Source organism: Brassica rapa, chromosome A06 (genome assembly GCF_000309985.2).
Source record: "Brassica rapa cultivar Chiifu-401-42 chromosome A06, CAAS_Brap_v3.01, whole genome shotgun sequence".
Classification (NCBI taxonomy): Eukaryota; Viridiplantae; Streptophyta; class Magnoliopsida; order Brassicales; family Brassicaceae; genus Brassica; species Brassica rapa.
The window spans coordinates 3,961,151-3,980,917 of NC_024800.2; the positions used below are offsets into that span (position 1 = coordinate 3,961,151).

The window sequence follows — 19,767 nt, forward strand, 5'->3', positions numbered from 1 at the left end:
TTCAATATATTCCTCTATAATAGTAATTTCTAAACATAGAATAAAAAATAAAATTTATATTATAGAATAAAAAATAGAGATGGTTAGAATAATTTCACCTCTAAATACTATTATAGAAATGAAAATAGCAATAGGTAAAAATGCCTTTTATACAAAAATTTAAGTGGACCTAACAAATGGTATACTTTTAGGAAGTGATATCATGAAGCTTAACATTATTTGGTGTTGGTTGTTTCTGATTTTTGAAATAGTTTTTGGTTTTTGTTTTTTTTTTCAAAAACTATTTTAATCCAGTTAAGATATAAATTTTAGTTTTTGTTTCTGTAAAAAAACATTTTATTTGCACGATCAAGATTTTTTAATAAATAAATTCTCTAAACATTATAATTTGGTGGAAATTTTTAAAAAGGGGGAAATAAAAAAAGAGGAAGCCACTTGAGTCGTATGAGATTAATTGCAACTGTTTTGAAATCCGAACCTTCGTCCCGTGCCTTTTTGAATCAATCCTACGTCGTCTCTATAGGAGGACCTCGTCTCCGCTCTTAAGCAAATCCCCAAACGGAGACGAACGAACAATCTTAGCTTCATACCACCACGACCGAGAAAAAGAATCCTCCTGTAACCGCCGGTTACGGTTCTCGCCAGATCCAATCTAGTGACTCCTCTCTTCCCCCCAGATCTCCTACTTTCGATCTCGATTCGCGATGGAGGCGATCGATGAGTTGTCCCAGCTCTCAGATTCGATGAAACAGGCCGCGTCTCTGCTCGCCGACGAAGATCCCGATGAGACCTCTTCTTCTAGACGCCCCGCCACTTTCCTAAACGTTGTAGCCTTGGGAAATGTGGTGAGTTCCTTCCTCCTCGATCTGCTTGTGTGTGTTAGGCCCGTGCTCGAGTGTTGTTTAATATTAGATTCGTTATCGGTGGATCTCGATTAGATATTTTTCTGTTTAACGATTTTGATAGCTCATTTGTTTTGATATTTGCCTTAAGATCTGCTTGTCAGATACTCTAGTTTCTGATCTAATCTGTTTTTGATCAACATTTAACTCTCTAGTAGAAGGATTTGAGAATGAATTGCTTCATTGAGGTAGGTAGTTCGGAAATTAAATTCTAAGTGTTGAGATCTAAGTGATATCCTTTTGCTTATTGAACCAGGGAGCTGGGAAGTCTGCAGTTCTGAACAGTCTTATTGGACATCCAGTCCTGGTAAGTAGTACATCGAGTCTTATGTGAGTTTTTAATGTTTATTATTGGATCATACCTTTCATTCAAATCACGCTGGCCTTGCTGTGGACAGCCTACGGGTGAGAATGGTGCTACACGAGCTCCTATAATAATTGACTTGAGCAGGGAGGCTTCTTTGAGCAGCAAGGCTATTATCTTGCAAATCGACAGTAAATCTCAACAAGTTTCAGCAAGTAAGTCTCCCTCTATCAATAGAATGGATTTAACCAATCTTCTCATAATGTTACCATTGTGTTCGACATTGGGTTTGTTATAGGTGCTCTGAGACACTCTCTCCAAGATAGACTTAGCAAAGGAGCCTCAGGGAAGAATCGTGATCAAATATATTTAAACCTTCGTACCAGCACAGGTAAGTCCTTTTTTAATTGCACAATTGTTAGTGGCATGCCTGTCTACTCTTAAAGTAGCACATCCTCAGCTAATGTTAATTGGGTGATAAGAGTATATCTCTGATATCAGTGAACTGGTCAGGTGTAATAAGTTGCCACCCCCATCCCATATACTCCTACAATTTAGTGCACTGTTTAAGAGATTAAAGCTGTAAGTTGGTGGGTAACATATAATATATTTAATGGAGCTTTAAAACAAATAATACTCTTTTGAACTTGAGTAGTGACATATGACATGCATTGTCTTAGTGTTAAATTTTATTAGATCATCATCATAACATATTTCTTTTGCACTGTATATTTCAGCTCCCCCACTGAAATTAGTTGACCTGCCTGGACTGGACCAGAGAATTGTGGATGATTCAATGGTGAGCTTTGGACCTTTTCATGCCCTTCATCCACCTGACAACCATGAAACATAAGATTTCAACAATATTAATCGGATTGCCTGCAGAAATGCTAACATCGATTCACTATCATGTTTGTTATTATTCCTTATTGAAAACTTTTGTTTGTTTTGGGGGATCTCTTTGCAAGATTGCTGAATACGCGCAACACAATGATGCCATACTTCTGGTTATAGTCCCTGCTAGCCAGGCATCTGAAATTTCATCTTCCCGAGCACTGAAGATTGCGAAGGAGCATGATCCAGAGAGTGAGTACATTAGATTTTTCAATCTGGCTTTCTTTTATTGTTTATATTTTATACTTACCAATGGCTGTTACTTTACTAGGCACTAGGACAGTTGGCATTATTGGGAAAATTGACCAGGCTGCAGAGAATCCGAAAGCCCTCGCAGCTGTTCAGGCTCTTCTCTCAAATCAAGGACCGCCAAAAACAACTGACATCCCATGGGTAGCTCTTATTGGCCAATCCGTTGCAATTGCATCAGCACAGTCTGGAAGTGGTGAGAACTCCTTAGAAACCGCATGGCGGGCTGAGAGTGAAAGTCTGAAGTCCATTTTGACTGGGGCCCCACAAAGCAAGCTTGGCAGAGTTGCCTTGGTGGACACCCTTGCTAGCCAGATCCGTAGCAGAATGAAGCTCAGGCTTCCAAGTATCCTGTCTGGGTATTTCTTCTCTCTATATATTATCTTTTGTCATTAGTGTCATAAAGGAGAGTTGGACCAATTGTTTCACCTATTAATCCGTGATGATTGTTACCGAGATACTTACATTTATGTGCCAGACAGGGAAAATGATTATTTTCCCAAGCTGTTTTCTTGTCTCGTATATTTAGGCGTCTTTTCTTGTTTTCATTATTCAAATTCTTTGTACAGGCTCCAGGGTAAGTCTCAAATAGTGCAGAACGAGCTAGCGAGGCTTGGGGAACAACTCGTTAACAGTGCTGAAGGTACAAGGGCTATAGCTTTGGAGCTTTGCCGTGAGTTTGAGGAAAAATTTCTTCTCCACTTGGCTGGTGGTGGAGTAAGTACTTTCCTACATAAATAAACTAAACTTTCGTTGGAAATCCAAACATATCGTGAAAAAGAGGAACTGTCTTAATATTAGCAATCAGAGTATCTTGCTAACATACGATTGGTTAGATCACATTATATCGTGGGAAATCTCATAAAATCGGATAGCTGAGGTTTATGGTAGTGTATAAGCCCACTGAGGGGTTGAGTTACATTTTTTGCACTTGTGTTCTTTTAGTTCATGCTGAAGTCCTTTTGCAACTGGGTGTACGTTTTACTCTAACAGTCTTTTTTATTCAGGGAAGTGGTTGGAAAGTTGTTGCAAGTTTTGAAGGAAATTTTCCCAACCGAATCAAGCAGCTTCCATTGGATAGGCATTTTGACTTGAACAATGTTAAAAGGGTGGGTGTCTGCTTCTTTCCTAAAATTTTCTGCACGAGATATGTTTTGACACTAAACTTCAAGGTTCTTTTTTGAATTTATCAGGTTGTTTTGGAGGCAGATGGTTATCAACCTTATCTTATATCTCCAGAGAAAGGGTTGAGGTCGCTGATAAAGATTGTTCTCGAGTTGGCTAAAGACCCTGCACGTCTTTGTGTTGATGAGGTGTGCATGCAGTAGTATTCAATCTCAGTAATTTACTGCATTCGTCTCACTTTGACACTTTAATTATTCTGAACGTTGCCGAGAGTTTTTGTTAAGTTTTCTCTTGTCCTAGTGCTTTTATCTACTTATTTAAGTCTTAGTATATATTTCCTACTCCAAATATTATGCATCCAGATCTCTGGATTGTCTTATTTCTCTGTTGAGCTAATACGGTCAACTTTTGATTAGGTTCATCGAGTTCTTGTTGACATAGTTTCAGCCTCTGCAAATGCTACACCTGGACTCGGGAGATATCCTCCTTTCAAGCGAGAGGTAATAATGTTGGGTGGTGTTTTGTTCAGTAGCATTTTATCATTTCGATAATAGCTGTTCCTTTCTAACAAATGATCAACCAGGTTGTAGCTATAGCAAGTGCAGCACTTGATGGTTTCAAGAATGAAGCCAAGAAAATGGTGGTTGCACTAGTCGATATGGAACGGGCTTTTGTACCACCTCAGCATTTTATCCGTCTTGTGCAAAGGAGGTATACTGTCTTTGTTTTTTTTTCAATTTTATTTTGTACTCTTAATGGTTGTACTCGGACTTAATGAGGGCCATGGCTTGATCTTTGTTGAATTCTATAATTTCTTTATGTTTTTGTTTTTGCGTGTTTGTTTGTAATTAGAGCATTTAGGGGTTTGATGCTTTCATTACTAGAAACCTGTGTACGAGTGTTCGCTTAGGACAACTTTGGCATTGATCTATTCCATTATTTTCTTATACTTCTTGTCAACCATCTTTATGGTTTTGTTATTCTTTCCTGTGAGATAATACCTTAATGATATAGTTACCATGCTTTCTGATTGCGGATTCTGTATACTTGTTAGCCTGGCTGGTAGGGGTGTTTATGGTCACTTCAGTATGCTTCTTTTAGAATCTCTATGGCTGGACTTTGGTATCCAAGCAGTTGTATTTCTGTATCTGCACATTTGTTGGGGAACTCCAAAATTGTTGTTTTCATGGTTCATGACCGAAAATCATTTCTATCTTTTTGACGATGTATTGAATTCATCAGAATGGAAAGACAACGTCGCGAGGATGAGCTGAAAGGACGATCTTCTAAGAAGGGACAAGATGCTGAGCAGTCCCTTTTAAGCAGGGTGCGTCTTCATTTCAAATTAATTTGAATCCTCGTCGTGGAAAATGCTTTTTATGGTATTACATTAACGTTCATGAAAGTACTTAATTAAATAATTCTCATACCTGCATGTATTTAGGCTGCTAGTCCTCAGCCGGATGGTAGCATGAAATCAATGAAAGACAAACCTAGTCCGCAAGATAAAGAGACGCCGGAGGTCTCTGGTCTGAAAACTGCTGGACCTGAGGGAGAGATAACAGCAGGTTGGTATCCTATTATACGTCTACACAGTTGCTGTCGAAAAACTTTAATTCTCCCCCCCTATCCTTTTACATGAGTTGCATGATTTCCGTCTTTTTCGTCTTAACCCTTGATAAACCAACTTCCAAGGTCTATAACAAATAATCACTCTTTCATATAGGGTACTTAATGAAGAAAAGTGCAAAAACAAATGGATGGAGTAGGCGATGGTTTGTTCTAAATGAGAAAACTGGAAAGGTTAGTATTTAGTGTATATCCTTCCGGTGTTTATCCAAATATCTGCAGGGAGGAAGCACTGTAATCACTTGCTTATCCATTTACCTTTTCCTAGCTGGGCTATACCAAAAAGCAAGAAGAAAGAAACTTCCGGGGCACAATAACTTTGGAGGTATCATTCTCTTTCCATTCTTTCTTTACTCCTGTCAAAAAAATAGATAAGGCTAATAAAATTGTTTCATATCCACCTTGTTATCCCACACACACTGGTATTTCCATAGAGATTTACAATTACTTTGTGTGTTGTGAAGCTCATGCTTCGAATTTCGTATACTACTGATATTATCAATGAGAAATGTGGATGCTCTATAAATAACACTTTTCCTGTTTTTCTGATATTACTTTTTCGTAAACTTTGTTAAACACTCAGGAATGCACTATTGAAGAAATTCCTGAGGAAGAAGTAGAAAAATCAAAGAGTTCGAAGGACAAGAAGGCAAACGGACCTGATCCAAAAGGACCAGGTCTAATATTTAAAATAACCTGCAAGGTTCCCTATAAGACTGTACTAAAAGGTACGTGAACCAATCATTTTCAGAATTCAAACTTCTTAATCTTCTATGCCTTCTTATATGAGCTTTTCCTCAAACGATTATGTTGCAGCTCACAATTCCCTTGTGCTTAAGGCTGAGAGTGCAGTCGATAAGAACGAGTGGATTAATAAGTTGCAGAAGGTTATTCAGGCTCGAGGAGGCCAAGTGGGCAATATTTCCATGAGACAGAGTTTTTCAGAAGGTTCACTTGTGAGTCATCATGGCCAACTTCTACGCTTAATCTATCTTTCGTATTTCCCTTCCTTAAGATCTATGCTAGATATCTTCACTAGTCTTATGCACTACCATTTATCACTGACGAACTTCCAACTCTATATTACAAAGGTTTCGATGTGCTTGAAACACTGAACGGAAGAACTTTAGAAACTTTACGTTGAAGAGTTAAAACATGTTTTGTTGGAAGAGTGAAAAAAACTTAACGATGTCTTAGTGAACGTGGAAATTGTTGTCGAGTTGGCATATTGGGCATTTATGCTTGGTATCCGTGATAGAGGTTACTTATGCTGTGATCTTGTCTGCATTTCAGGATAAGATGGTTAGGAAACCCGTCGATCCAGAAGAGGAACTTCGGTGGATGTCCCAAGAAGTACGTGGTTACGTTGAAGCTGTCCTTAACAGTCTTGCAGCCAATGTTCCAAAGGTGGACTATGCTTAATCTATAGCTCCAAGTTTCCTTGTTCATCTCTTTTTCTTTTCCAGTTGTTCCTCGGTCGTGATACTAAGCAACATGAATTAAACAGGCTGTTGTTCTTTGTCAAGTGGAGAAATCAAAAGAAGACATGCTGAATCAACTATACAGCTCTATCAGGTTCAATATCGGTCCTCCACCTTGTGACGAATTTCATTTCAGTTGCGGTGTGCTTATCTGCGCTCTCTTGTATTTGATCTATAGTGCAATAGGCAATGAGAGGATTGAGTCATTGATTCAAGAGGATCAGAACGTCAAAGGAAAAAGAGAGCGTTACCTGAAACAATCCTCTCTTCTTTCTAAGCTCACAAGGCAGCTTAGCGTTCATGACAACCGAGCTGCTGCTGCTTCAAGTTGGTCTGACAACGGTTCCACTGGTAAATTATTTTTCTTGATTTCGGCAGTGCAATGCTGGCTATTGTGGGCTACGTTACATACATCGGCTGTTGTTAAACTTCATTGTGGTATCTCTTGACCCGCAGAAAGTAGCCCAAAAACCAGTGGAGGTTCTTCAGGGGATGACTGGATGAATGCCTTCAACGCCGCTGGTAATGGAGGGTCAGATTCACTGTCAAGATACGGATCAGGTGGTCACAGTCACAGCCGCCGTTACAGCGATCCTGCCCAGAACGGAGATTTACCATCACCAGGCTCTGGTAGCAGCCGCCGCACCACCCCGAACCGGCTTCCACCAGCACCACCACAGGGTGGATCATCTTACAGGTATTAGAACCTGAAAGAAAGAAAAAAAACGGAGACTGATTCTTTCTCTGGAGTTTGGGTCCCGTATTCTGGGACTAAGTCACTCTTATTTTACTAGTTTAAGAAGGGGACCGGTGTTTTGTCTTCTTTGTAGATAGATATTATCACACATTCTGTGCTTGTTTCATGAGTCCATGTCTGTCTGAATCTTTTTTGTTCTTTATTCAACTTTTTGTTTTTGGCAACTATTTTTGGGCAAGTGTGGACCTTTCTATTTTTGAGGGGCATGTTCATGCAATATTTTGGAAGTTATGTTTACTTTTTGAGTTTTTTTCTAAAATTATTATGTGAACGCCTTGTAATATCCGGTCGGCGTCCAAGTTTAAAAGCCCGCAAACTCTAAACCTTATAGAAGCCCGTAATTAACATGCCAAAGGCTGTTCAATATGGTAAAACCGAACCGTACCGAACCGAACCGAAATAGACAATATGGTTTGGTTTTGGTATATACCATATAAACCGAATGGATATAATTTTATAAAAACCGTAGGATTTGGATATGGTTTGGTATATAACCGATTAAACCGAATAAACCGAATAAAACCGATTAAAAGTAGAAACATATAATTATGTATCTATTTTATAACAATACATGAAAATCTATTTGTTACATAATTTAAATTTGTGTTAATAACTATTACCATAATTTTATAGTAATAAAAAACCTTAATTTGTAAAACACTTGAACTATAACTAAATAACAATACATCGCAATTCAGACATTTTATTTTCTAAGTTTTTTTTTTATCTTTTTGATTTATTTTAGTCTTCACTAAATTAATATGAAGATTATAAATTTGATGGACAATAATTAATGGAAAGTTTTCAATTGAAAAAGCATGATTTTAATGAACACTAAATATGGAAGAGTGAAAAAAAATTTCTTTCATGTTTCTGTTTTGTTTCATATTTTTATTTTCAAAATTTCAAGTTTTGATTTTAGTTATAGATTTGATTATTTTATTTGACGGTAGAATCATTTATACTTATTTGTTCATTTATTTGAACATGTAATATTTTTTTAATAAATGACTATCTTGACAATATGACTAAAAATTCATATAATATGATCTCAAACAAAATAATTATGTTTTTTTGGTATAAAACCGAATAAACCGAAAACCGACGGTATATAAACCGAACCGAACCGAAGTAAATATGGATCTAGAATGGTAGTTATATTTTACTAACCGAAATACCGAAAACCGAAAAAAACCGAACCGAAACCGAACCGATATCCGGATTGAACACCCCTATGCCAAACAGAACCTTCCAACACATTCAGAAGGTTCTGACTTTTTGTGATTAATATATAGGAATCCATTTTAGAACATACCTCAAATTCATCTCACGCGGCCGGCGTTCGTCTTCTCCACAAACTCGAAATCTCTTTGTATGTCTGTCTTCTCACGACTCTCTTTATTTTACGAACTCGCAATCTCTTTTAACTGTATACCCTATAAACTCTGTTGTACATTGTCCGTACACTCTTCATATGCTCTTATAATTACTCTCTAAACCTATCTTATTGCATGCACAATGTTTTATCACAGAGATTTTTGTTTGATCGTACAGTTCATTGAATTGATGCTCTTGTGATGTGCAGTGCCGTCCCTGCCATAAGGCAGCTAAAGCTTGTGCTTTAGGCCACATATTAATCACAGTTCTTAAGGCCACATATTAATCACAGTTTTTAAGGCCACATTGCAATAAAATGATTGTAGCTCAATGTCTAATGCAACATCTTTTTACTCATTTTCGTTGGTTAGCGTGGTTTTCTTTTGAGTAATGTTTTTTCTTCTTTGTGTTAGTTGGCTTTTGCTACTATATTTTTTTTTTTCATTCGATTATTTAGATGTTTATCACAATATATTTTCATCTTTCATATATAGTTTGATAGTTTTATAGTTTTTATTTAAAAGTTATTTTATCCTTTCTTTTTATAAAATAACTCCCTAATATTTATTGATGATCTAAATTAATATACGTTTTTACAGAAAAAAAATTTTAAACAAAAGTTAACCACTATTTTTAAATATGCTTTAGGCCACAGAATTTTTTGGGACGGCACTGGTGATGTGGATTCAGTCATTGAAATCTCAGAACTATGTTACTACTCTCCTAACTCCATGTTATGTAATGATTCTTATGCATGTCAGATAAGCTAAAAAGCAATGGTGAAGTTTAACTTCAAGAAGATAACTGTTGTCCCAGATGGAAAAAAGTTCGTTGACATCATCCTCTCACGCACTCAGCGCCAGACACCAACAGTTACCCACAAGAGCAACAACATCAGCCAACTCCGTAGCTTCTACATGAGAAAAATCAAGTTCACACAATCAAACTTCGTCGAAAAGCTCTCCACCATCGTCGACGAGTTTCCTCGCCTCGAAGAGATTCATCCCTTCTACGACAACCTTCTTAACGTCCTCTACGACAAGGATCCAGACCCGGCTTAAATAGTATGTGGGCCCTGTGCCATACAATAAAATTTACCTGCGTAAATACATGATTTTAAAGAATTCAAAAAAATAGGGCCCTAAAAAAGTAAAACTCAACAAATCAAGGCCCTAAAACAAGTAAAATTCAAAAAATAAAGGCCCTAAAACAGGTAAAAAATTCTAATGAAAATAAAAGGGCCCAGTGCATTTGCACCTTCAGCACCACCCCAAAGCCGGCACTGCAAGGATCACTACAAGCTCGCTCTCGGTCAGCTCAACACCGCCAAGAAGCTGATCACCAAAGTCGCCAGCGATTACGTGAAGCTAGTCAAGTATGGTGATTCTCTGTACCGATGCAAGTCCTTGAAAGTCTCTGCTCTGGGGCGTATGTGTACTGTCATGAAGAGAGTCGGTCCTAGTTTGGCTTATCTCGAGGAGGTAAGGCAGCACATGGCGAGGCTTCCTTCGATAGACCCTAACACAAGAACTCTCTTGATCTGTGGATGTCCTAACGTAGGCAAAAGTTCTTTTATGAACAAAGTTACGAGAGCTGATGTGGATGTTCAGTCGTACGCTTTCACCACGAAGTCGCTCTTTGTTGGTCATACTGATTACAAGTGTTTGAGGTATCAGGTGATCGATACGCCAGGGGTCTTGGATAGGCCGATGGAAGACCGTAACATCATCGAGATGTGTTGTATCACTGCCTTGGCCTATCTTCGAGCTGCTGTTTTGTTCTTTTTGGATGTTTATGGCTCTTGTGGCTACACCATTGCTCAGCAGGCTTCTCTTTTCCACAGCTTGAAGTCTTCGTTCGCGAACAAACCGTTGGTGATTGTTTGCAACAAGACTGATTTGGTGTCTGTTACGTACAAGCTTCCTTGGGAGAGAAGAAGGAGAAATATAAAATATCTCTTATTAATTAAAGTCATCATTTACATGTGTATATATATTCAGCTATACAATTGATATTAGACCAACTAATCTAATCAAACCACTAAACCGGTATACATAAACCAATAGGCCCCCTCAAGATGAGCTTCCAAAGATATTGTGAAGACTCATCTTGGACATAAGATGATAAAACTGTTGAGGGAACAAAGGTTTAGTCATAATATCCACTACTTGATAAGCCAAATCATCTCCTTAGAAGCGCTATTTAAAGCCCGGTACTCTGCTTCAGCTGAGGAGCAAGAGACTGTATCCTGTTTCTTTGATCGCCAAGAGATCAAAGAGTCACCAAGAAACATTGAAAGACCTGTAGTAGACCGTCTGCTATCTCGACAAGTTGACCAATCAGCATCAGCAAATCCTTTTAAAGACAAATCAGAAGATGCAGAGTAAAAGAGTCCTTGTCCCACAGTGCCTTTGATGTATTGTAATACACAATAAGCAGCCTTGAGATGAACTGTTGTTGGTGCAGAGGAGAACTGACACAACTTGTTAACAGCAAATGTAATATCAGGGCGTGTAATGGTTAAGTACATCAACCTACCAACCAGACTTCGATACCGTTCAGGCTCATCAATCAGATCTCCATCCTTCAAAGCCAGATGTAAATCTGGAACCATAGGTGTAGAGGTTGGTTTGCAGCCTAACATGCCAGTAGAAGTCAACATCTCCAAAGCATATTTGCGTTGACATAAAGAAATACCGCGACTTGTACGAGCAATTTCCAAACCCAAGAAGTATTTAAGAACACCAAGATCTCGAAGCTTGAACTGTTGTGAAAGATCATGTATCAACTGCCTGGAATGTGAAGCACTTGAACCAGCCACAATGATATCATCAACATAAACCAACACAGCAAGGAAGTGACCATCATCAAATGATTTTAAAAAGAGTGTATGATCACTTGTGCCTGTTGTGTAACCCAAACGTGATAAGGCAGCAGAGAATTTAAGAAACCATTGGCGGGAAGCTTGTTTTAAACCGTAAATAGATTTCTTCAAGCGAAAGACATCAGTTTTAGCCAATGTGATACCTTTCCTCTCTGCATATCCATCTGGTATCTTCATATAAATTTCTTCATCGAGATCCCCATTTAGAAATGCATTTGAGATATCAAGTTGATGCAGAAACCAGTTCTTTGATGCTGCAACTTTTAATAAGAAACGAACTGTCGTGAGTTTTGCTACAGGGGAGAAAGTCTCAGTATAATCCAAACCTTCTTTCTGAGTAAAACCTTTAGCAACCACACGAACTTTATGTCTCTCAAGAGTGCCATCTGCATTATACTTCAAAGAATACAACACCTTACACCCAACTGCTTTCTTCCCAGCCGGTAAGGTAGCCATCTCCCACGTTCCTGTTGCTTCCATTGCTCCAAATTCTTTATCAGCCGCCTCACACCATTCTTTAGAGTCCTTGGCCTCAGAATAACTTTGAGGGATTGGGATTTTAGTAATGCTATTGACGAAAGATAAGTAGGAAGGAGATAAGTTGGAATATGAAAGGAAAGATGAAATGGGATAAGTGATGGTTGAATCGAAATTGTAACAATGATAATCCTGCAAGTGAGCAGGTTGTTTTCGTGTACGAGAAGAAATTTGTGATGGAAGATCAGGAGATGGAGAAATTTGTGATGGAATTGGTGATTGATCATTACCTGAGGACAAAGGAGAAGATGGTGTGAAGAGTTTCAAGCTGTCATCTGATGGTTGAGTAGAGGCAAGCGGAAAAATATCTTCATGAAAGATAACATTCCTTGAAACAGAAATCTTGTGTGTTTCCAGGTCCAAGAGCTTGTAACCTTTGACGCCAGAAGGATAACCCAACAGAACACATGCCTTTGATCGCGGCTGAAACTTGTTTCTACCCTTTGGTGAAGTTGAACCATAGCACAAGCAACCAAATGTTCTCATCTGATCATAAGCAGGAACCTTACCGGTTAGTATCTCAAATGGGGTTTTGTTACCAATCACTGGAGAAGGTGTGCGATTGATGACAAACACTGCAGTTAAGATACTATCGCCCCAATATGCAAGAGGCATTTGAGACTGAAACATGAAGGCTCTGGCGACATTTAACAGGTGCTGATGCTTACGTTCCACCACCGAATTCTGTTCTGGTGTCTCAGGGCAAGAGTGATACGAGATAATACCCTTTTCTTAAAAGAAAGAAGAGAATTTTAACTCAGGTGCATTGTCTGATCTGACTGCCTTAATTCTCACATTATACTGATTCTCAACTTGAGCAACAAACGCTGGAAACACCTTAATAACCTCATCCTTTGTTCTCATTAAATAAACCCAAGTAGCTCGAGAATGATCATCCACAATAGTCAAAAAATACTTATATCCATCCACTGTCTCAACTGAAAATGGTCCCCAAACATCAATATGCAAAAGCTCAAAGTTTGAATTACATATGTTGTTTGGAGAAGGAAATGAAAGCTTCTTCTGCTTTGCCAAGTGACAAATATGGCAGTAGGAGTTTCCTTTATTCTTCTGCTTCAGAGTCCCTAGATTATCAGCAATCAAGTCAAGCCTCGAGTAAGAAGCATGACCCATTCTGTTGTGCCAAGTACCAATATCCACCACTGCATTCACTCTCACAGAAGCTTCTTTGATATCCAGCACATACAGATTCCCAACTCTTCTACCCTGTCCAATCATCGAGCCCTTGGTACGATCCTGTATTTCACAAGTAGAGGGATCAAATATAACTCTGGAGCCAAGATCAGTCGTTAACGAGCTTATGCTGATGAGATTCAAGCGAAATTCTGGAATAAACAGAACATTCCGAAGTAGAACGTGTTTATTTAGTTGAATGTTACCAACACCACTGATCTTGATCATAGAGCCATTAGGTAGATTCACAGAACTAGTAATGGTCGTATCCAATGATACAAAAAGTTCTTTATCATGGGAAACGTGATGAGTAGCCCCAGAGTCCAGAACCCATGTACCATTGTTCATAATGTTCTGTGAAACAGTAAGAATACCGATGAAGCAAAAAGTAGAATGGGAGAAGGTGATACCAGGGAGCTCATTAGTATTCTGAGAAGTAGATGCTTCACCCTGAGTTGAGACGTGTGGGTTCTGAAGCTGAGAGCTGAACAAAGCTATGAACTGCTGAATCTGGTCCTTAGAGAGATTACCAATTAAGTTGTCAAGAGAGGAAGACTTCACTTCAGGTTTAGAAGAGGTAGGAACCGCTGAAGTAACAGAGGGTGATTTCTGAAACTTCTCAGGTGTCTTTCCTCGTGGAGTATAACCTGGAGGGAAGCCATGCTTCTTGTAACATCTCTCCGCAATGTGACCAACCTTGTTGCAGAACGAGCAAATAGGTTTGCCTTTGTGAGCTCCTGTTTGAACATAGCACACACTCGACGGTAAAACCGAAGTCTCAGATACCTGAAAGGCAGCAGGTGAGATAGCAGTCGCAAAACTCTTCTGACTGTCATCTTGATCAAGAATATTATAAACTTCAGTGAGAGAAGGCAGAGTCTTCTTCATTATTATCTGACGACGAATCACAGCGTATGATTCATTGAGTCCTGCCAAGAACTTCACAATCTTAGCACGCTCAGCTTTCAGATGGAGCCGAGTGGCTTTCCCACACGTACAAGGATCATCAGCTTCTTCACAACTCTCCAAACTACTCCACAAGGTCTTGAGCTTGGTAAAGTAATCAGATAGAGAAATAGAGCCTTGACGCAGATCCTGTATCTCCTGTGTGAGGTTGTAAGTTCGTGGTAAGTTTGTCATATGGAATCGACTGTGGAGATCACGCCAAACATCTGTAGCATCATTCAAACGCAAGATACTACGATAGATCTGAGTTGATACCGAGTTAAGAATCCAAGACTTAACAAGGCTGTTACAACGAGACCAAACGCGAAAGTTTAGATCGGATTCAAGAGGACGTAAGAGTGATCCATCTACAAAACCGATTTTGTTCTTCGCATCTAAAGCAATCTTCATCGCAGCTTCCCAATCATCAAAGTTAGATCCATCAAGTTTGATAGAGATCAGAATCAAACCAGGATGATCAGAAGTGTGCATGAAGAACGGAGAGTGGATCGAATCAGCATGTTCAACACCAACGAGAGCTCGCGACGCCTGTAGATCCGGACCAGAGTTCGCCGGAGAAGCGATCGGAGCTGCACGAGTTGAAATGCGGTTCGATCTACGCGGAATCTTCTTCACTGACACCATCGGAGCTTGATTATCGACGGAAACGAGCTCGAGCAAGCAAAATCACAAGAGAATCGAGCTCAATGTTAGCTCTGATACCATGTTACGTACAAGCTTCCTTGGGAGAGAAGAAGGAGAAATATAAAATATCTCTTATTAATTAAAGTCATCATTTACATGTGTATATATATTCAGCTATACAATTGATATTAGACCAACTAATCTAATCAAACCACTAAACCGGTATACATAAACCAATAGTGTCCATGAAAAGCCTGTCTGAAGAAGATCTGAAGCTGATTGAAGAGATGAAGACTGAAGAGGCGGTGGTTTTGAATATGAGTACTCTGACGGAAGAAGGCGTGATGGCTGTGAAGAATGCCGCTTGTGAGAGGCTGTTGGATCAAAGGGTGGAGGAGAAGATGAAATCTAGACGCATCGGTGACCACTTGAACAGGTTCCACGTGGCAATGCCGAAGCTTCGTGATGACAAAGAGAGGCTCCCTTGTACACCTCAGGTAGTCATGGAAGCTGGTGAGAGTCAAAAGACTGAGAAAGATTTGGAAGATGAGAATGGTGGAGCTGGAGTTTATAATGCTAGTCTGAAGAAGAAGTACATCTTGGCTGATGAAAGTTGGAAGGATGACATCATACCTGAGATTTGTGATGGTCATAACGTTGCTGACTTTATGGATCCAGACATTTTGAATAGGCTTGAGGAGTTGACAAGTGAAGAAGACCACCGTAGGAAAGCTGAGAAAGAAGAAGATGATTTTGAGATTGAAGACGAGAAACTTACGGAGGAGCAGAAGAAACAGCTGGCTGATATTCTTAAGAAGAAAGCTTTGCTGATTCAAGAGCATAGACTCAAGAAGAGCAATGCACAGAACAGAGCAGCTGTTCCAAGAAAGTTTAACAAGGACAAGAAGTTTACAAGGGAGAGATTGGGTAGAGACTTATTATCCCTTGGTCTTGACCCTGCTTCTGCTATGAACCGTGCAAGAAGCAAATCTAGAGGCAGAAAGAGGGAGAGATGTGATGATGTGAACGATGAGCAACAAAGTAATAAGAAGCTGTGTTTATCAAGATCGAGATCAGTGTTAGCTGGTGAAGGCTTCAAAGATTCGTCACAGAAGATAAAGGCTATTAAGATTGGAAACAAGTCTCACAGAAAGAGGAACAAAGATGCACGTCGTGGAGAAGCTGACAGAGTTATACCAACACTTAAACCGAAACACTTGTTTTCAGGTAAAAGAGGGAAAGGAAAAACTCAAAGGCGTTGAAACCAAATATTCAAAGGTACATTACATTACTTACAATCTTCCTCTAAGCATAGGCCATATGCATATATCTCCAAGCATAGTCCTGTTTGGTCTTGTGATTTGTAAGCTGGTAAGAAAATAGAATAAAAGTATTATGTATTTGATTCTTGCAGGGAATATGCTTAAGTAAGATTTATGAAAGGACTGAAGAAGAGCTGCACTTTTTCTTTTTCTTTTACTATTTATATGATGCTTTTATAAGTTGATGGGCTTTAGATGATTATTATGATATTTGATACTTGCAGTGGTTATATGCTATTTCGTTGATGGTTGGCTTTAGTTCCAACTGGCTCTCTTATATTTTATATACAGGAGTTCGTAGTCTTGGCATATTTGGATTCTTTGTAATAAGATTATATCTTGTTCTGAAACTTCAAGAGTTGTATGTTAACAGAAATAATCAAGTAAAACGTACTTTTGAAGTTATTGTTTCAAAACCAAAAACCTCCTCTCCTTGAATGGATTCAAAACCCTAAGACAAAAAAAAAAGAAGAGAAGATGAAATCATAATTGCAAGGAAGAAAACTTCTGACGAAAAGGAGACAAACCAACCGAGACTCTTTCTGTTGCAAAAATCAAGAAGAGGTTTATTTCGAAACCGTTAGTGCCAAAACCTAAGTTACTTGCAGCCGAAGCGATGCGGGAGGCTAAGTCATCACATAGCGAAGTAACCGTACTGACGCGCGTGGCTGAGACTTGGCCGCCTGAAGAAAGAATGTGTATGAAGCGACTGAAGAGGAGATAAGCGATGTGACTGTGACAGGTACTATGGATACTGAACTTGACTAAGGAAGATGAGTCGAGTTGTTGGTTACTGGTTTGGACCAATGTTCTGATTCCGGTGACCGGATCTTCATGGATGTCTTCAATAGCTGAACCCAACGAGACGGTGACTTTGTTTCCCATCCCTTCCGATTGAGACAGCCTTCTTGTAGACGTGTGAACTCTCAATAGTTGATTAGAAGGATTCATATCTTTTGACCAAAAAAAGAAGCAATTTGAGTATTTTTGGAAAGCTTTTGGGTTCTTCTTATATAGGCGCGCTTTTTACAATCCCACGTGGATTACAACTTCAAAAAGGAATAGGAAATATATTTCTAATAACTATTATCATCTCAAACTAATAATTTTATTTATTGCTTTGAATAATTATATTTTATGATTTTAATCGTCTATTATATCATAGTGTATCATATAAACAAATTCAATATTTATAACTAATTAGAATTATATTATGAAATAATTATACTAATAATTTATGAATAAATTATTTTTATAGTTTCATTTATATGTTATATAAATTGATTATGATGCGTGATTTTTTATTCTATTATTTACTACCAATAAATATAAAAGTATTTAATGTGTTAATACGAAATCTATTAGAAAATCTTTTGGAAAATCTATTTTGGTTAAGATTTGATTAAAAAAATATATTATTTAAATTAGGAAAATATATTAAATGTTTAAATCTATAACTAAATTAGAAAAAGATAAGCATACTTAAATATAAGTTTAATAAATATTTCAGTGGCATTCTAATGTAAATAAATTGTAAAACTAAGGGGTATTTCTATTTTAATAATATAGAAATGATTGGGTCGGTGATTCCAAAACCAGACCCGTTAGGCCCTTAAAATCAAGTTTAAATATTAAAATTAAACCAAGGTTTCATAGCAACCGACCACTATGAACATCTCCAAAAAGAAACTTTATTTTGAAGTTTCCAAAACTCTATATTTGAAGTTTAAAAGTGTTTTTCTTCAAAAGCAAAATTTCAAACTCAACTTCAAAACTATTTATATTTTATAATATGGTCCTTTTATTTGTCATAACTAATTTGAATTCATATAAATTTTATAAAGAACTAGCACATATATAAATGTATCACAACTAATAAAATATTATATTAAAATATAAAATTTTAAATAAAATACCTTAATTAATATTAAACTTCAAACAAAATACCATATTATTCCATAAAATGATTTTCGTAATGCATATATGATATACTAGTCTATTTTGAAGTAAAAATAGCTCTTCTCACTTTTACTTTGTAGATTAAGAGTTAAAAGTTATTGAAACCAAGTGGTATTAATACTTGTAAATACATTAGACCAGAACAAGAAAGTAAAATAGAAACATAAAATATTTGCTAAAATACTAATTTTTATCGATGATATTAATACTCATGAATATATTCGATATGAACAAGAAAGAATTGTACAAAAAAAACACAAACTTAATTTCAACCTGGTGGTCATTCTAGAGTCGAAAGCCCTTCTCTGGTGATTAATTTCAATGTAGGTGACCACAACACCTTAACTGTGAATGAGCCGGTTACATTTATCCAGTCTCTACCAGGGGGACAACCTAGAATCGAAGGTTTTGGTATCAACATACATTTCACCCATGGAGTTGAAAATCATCCATTGGCTATTTATGTGAGTTATATTCACAATTTTCTTTTTGTGTTTATGCTGAGATTAAAGTTTCCATCAGTACCATATGCACAAGGTCCTCACGAAAGTGAGTTTTTATTTGTTGCTTTTTATTTGTTTTTTCTTTAAATTGGTTTTTTTTTCTTTTAAAGAATTTCCTAATGTACATTTCCAGATGTTACCTCATACAGAGGGACGACGGTGAACTGCCTTACTATTGTTCGATGGCTCAGGCCAATGGTAAAAAAACATTTATTCTTGATTCTGATATCGTATTATGGTTTTTGTTTCTGATGGTTTTGGAACATTACATTAAGAAAAAGTTTTCTAAGCATAGGCCATATGCATATCTATCTTTATCAGGCCAATAGGATATATGACTAAGAACAAAGACTGGCCACAACAAAGAGTGTACAAAACAAGAAGACGAATCCAAATAATTAAGGTACATTACATTATTTCAATCTTTATCTAAGCATAGGCCATATGCATATCTATCTTTATCAGGCTCTGATGACCTGTTTTATGACAACTATGAAATACTATTTGCATCCACGGTTGACCGTAATAGTAAAGTTTGATCTTGTAATTTGCAAGCTGAAAGAAAAAACAGAGAATAAATATGGTGTATTTGATTCTTGCAGGGAATAAGCTAAGCTTTGTGAAGGCATTGTAGAATTATCTTTCACCTTTTGGACTTATAATACCTTTTGTTTACAATTGATGTGTTTCTTTCATATCTTTTGACAAAAAAGAAGCTATTGAGGATTTTGGAAAGCTTTAGGGTTCTATACATATAGGCGCGCTTCCACGTGGATAATTTCAAAAGTTAAGTAATAGAAATACTATAATTTTCTAAATTAATATGGAATAATATATATGTAGATAAACATTAGTTTTATATTTTGGTTGATCTTCTCAGATTTTTCTAGATTTGTCTCGATATTTTTTGAAACTTTTATTATTTTATTATTTTATTATTTTCGATATGGTAGTCTCCTTGATCTTCCTATAGAATAGGAAATCGAATTCTAATTATTATCTCAAATTCAAAATGGTGAAGCCTTTGAGCAATTGGAGTCATGCATGTATGGGTATGAGT

The 19,767-nt window shown here is 37.4% G+C and overlaps 3 protein-coding genes across 5 annotated transcripts; 2 read left to right on the plus strand and 1 right to left on the minus strand.

The window, feature by feature from the left end:
• The first annotated feature begins 416 nt into the window (after nucleotides 1-416).
• On the plus strand, nucleotides 417-7,600 carry LOC103871801 (dynamin-2A). Of its 3 annotated transcripts, none has more exons than XM_033273278.1 (22): nucleotides 417-845; nucleotides 1,159-1,209; nucleotides 1,301-1,421; nucleotides 1,493-1,597; nucleotides 1,944-2,005; nucleotides 2,175-2,292; nucleotides 2,372-2,708; nucleotides 2,919-3,066; nucleotides 3,357-3,458; nucleotides 3,543-3,662; nucleotides 3,891-3,974; nucleotides 4,058-4,185; nucleotides 4,717-4,801; nucleotides 4,919-5,042; nucleotides 5,201-5,277; nucleotides 5,372-5,428; nucleotides 5,687-5,831; nucleotides 5,920-6,059; nucleotides 6,397-6,510; nucleotides 6,611-6,678; nucleotides 6,763-6,935; nucleotides 7,041-7,600. In XM_033273278.1, the coding sequence occupies exons 1-22, from the start codon at nucleotides 705-707 to the stop codon at nucleotides 7,286-7,288; spliced, it is 2,748 nt and encodes a 915-aa protein (XP_033129169.1). In that variant the 5' UTR covers nucleotides 417-704; the 3' UTR covers nucleotides 7,289-7,600. The 3 variants fall into 3 exon arrangements, with proteins under 3 accessions (XP_033129169.1, XP_033129170.1, XP_009148355.1); XM_033273279.1 differs by having other exon boundaries at nucleotides 1,529-1,597; XM_009150107.3 differs by having other exon boundaries at nucleotides 418-845; nucleotides 1,505-1,597; nucleotides 7,041-7,288.
• Nucleotides 7,601-15,168: 7,568 nt separating this feature from the next.
• Nucleotides 15,169-16,185, plus strand: LOC103872183 (nucleolar GTP-binding protein 1). Its single transcript, XM_033272844.1, has one exon. It carries the CDS (start codon nucleotides 15,169-15,171, stop codon nucleotides 16,183-16,185), a length of 1,017 nt encoding a protein of 338 aa, XP_033128735.1.
• A 543-nt stretch (nucleotides 16,186-16,728) lies between these two features.
• LOC103871802 lies at nucleotides 16,729-17,196 on the minus strand. Its single transcript, XM_009150110.3, has one exon. It carries the CDS (start codon nucleotides 17,194-17,196, stop codon nucleotides 16,729-16,731), a length of 468 nt encoding a protein of 155 aa, XP_009148358.1.
• Between the last annotated feature and the right edge of the window lie 2,571 nt (nucleotides 17,197-19,767).

Coding starts and splice junctions, on each gene's coding strand:
- LOC103871801 (XM_033273278.1), top strand. CDS start 705: ATGGAGGCGATCGATGAGTTGTCCCAGCTCTCAGATTCGATGAAACAG. Junction 2,709..2,918: donor CTTCCAAGTATCCTGTCTGG/GTATTTCTTCTC, acceptor TTCTTTGTACAG/GCTCCAGGGTAAGTCTCAAA. Junction 5,832..5,919: donor CTATAAGACTGTACTAAAAG/GTACGTGAACCA, acceptor ATTATGTTGCAG/CTCACAATTCCCTTGTGCTT.
- LOC103872183 (XM_033272844.1), top strand. CDS start 15,169: ATGAAAAGCCTGTCTGAAGAAGATCTGAAGCTGATTGAAGAGATGAAG.
- LOC103871802 (XM_009150110.3), bottom strand. CDS start 17,196: ATGAATCCTTCTAATCAACTATTGAGAGTTCACACGTCTACAAGAAGG.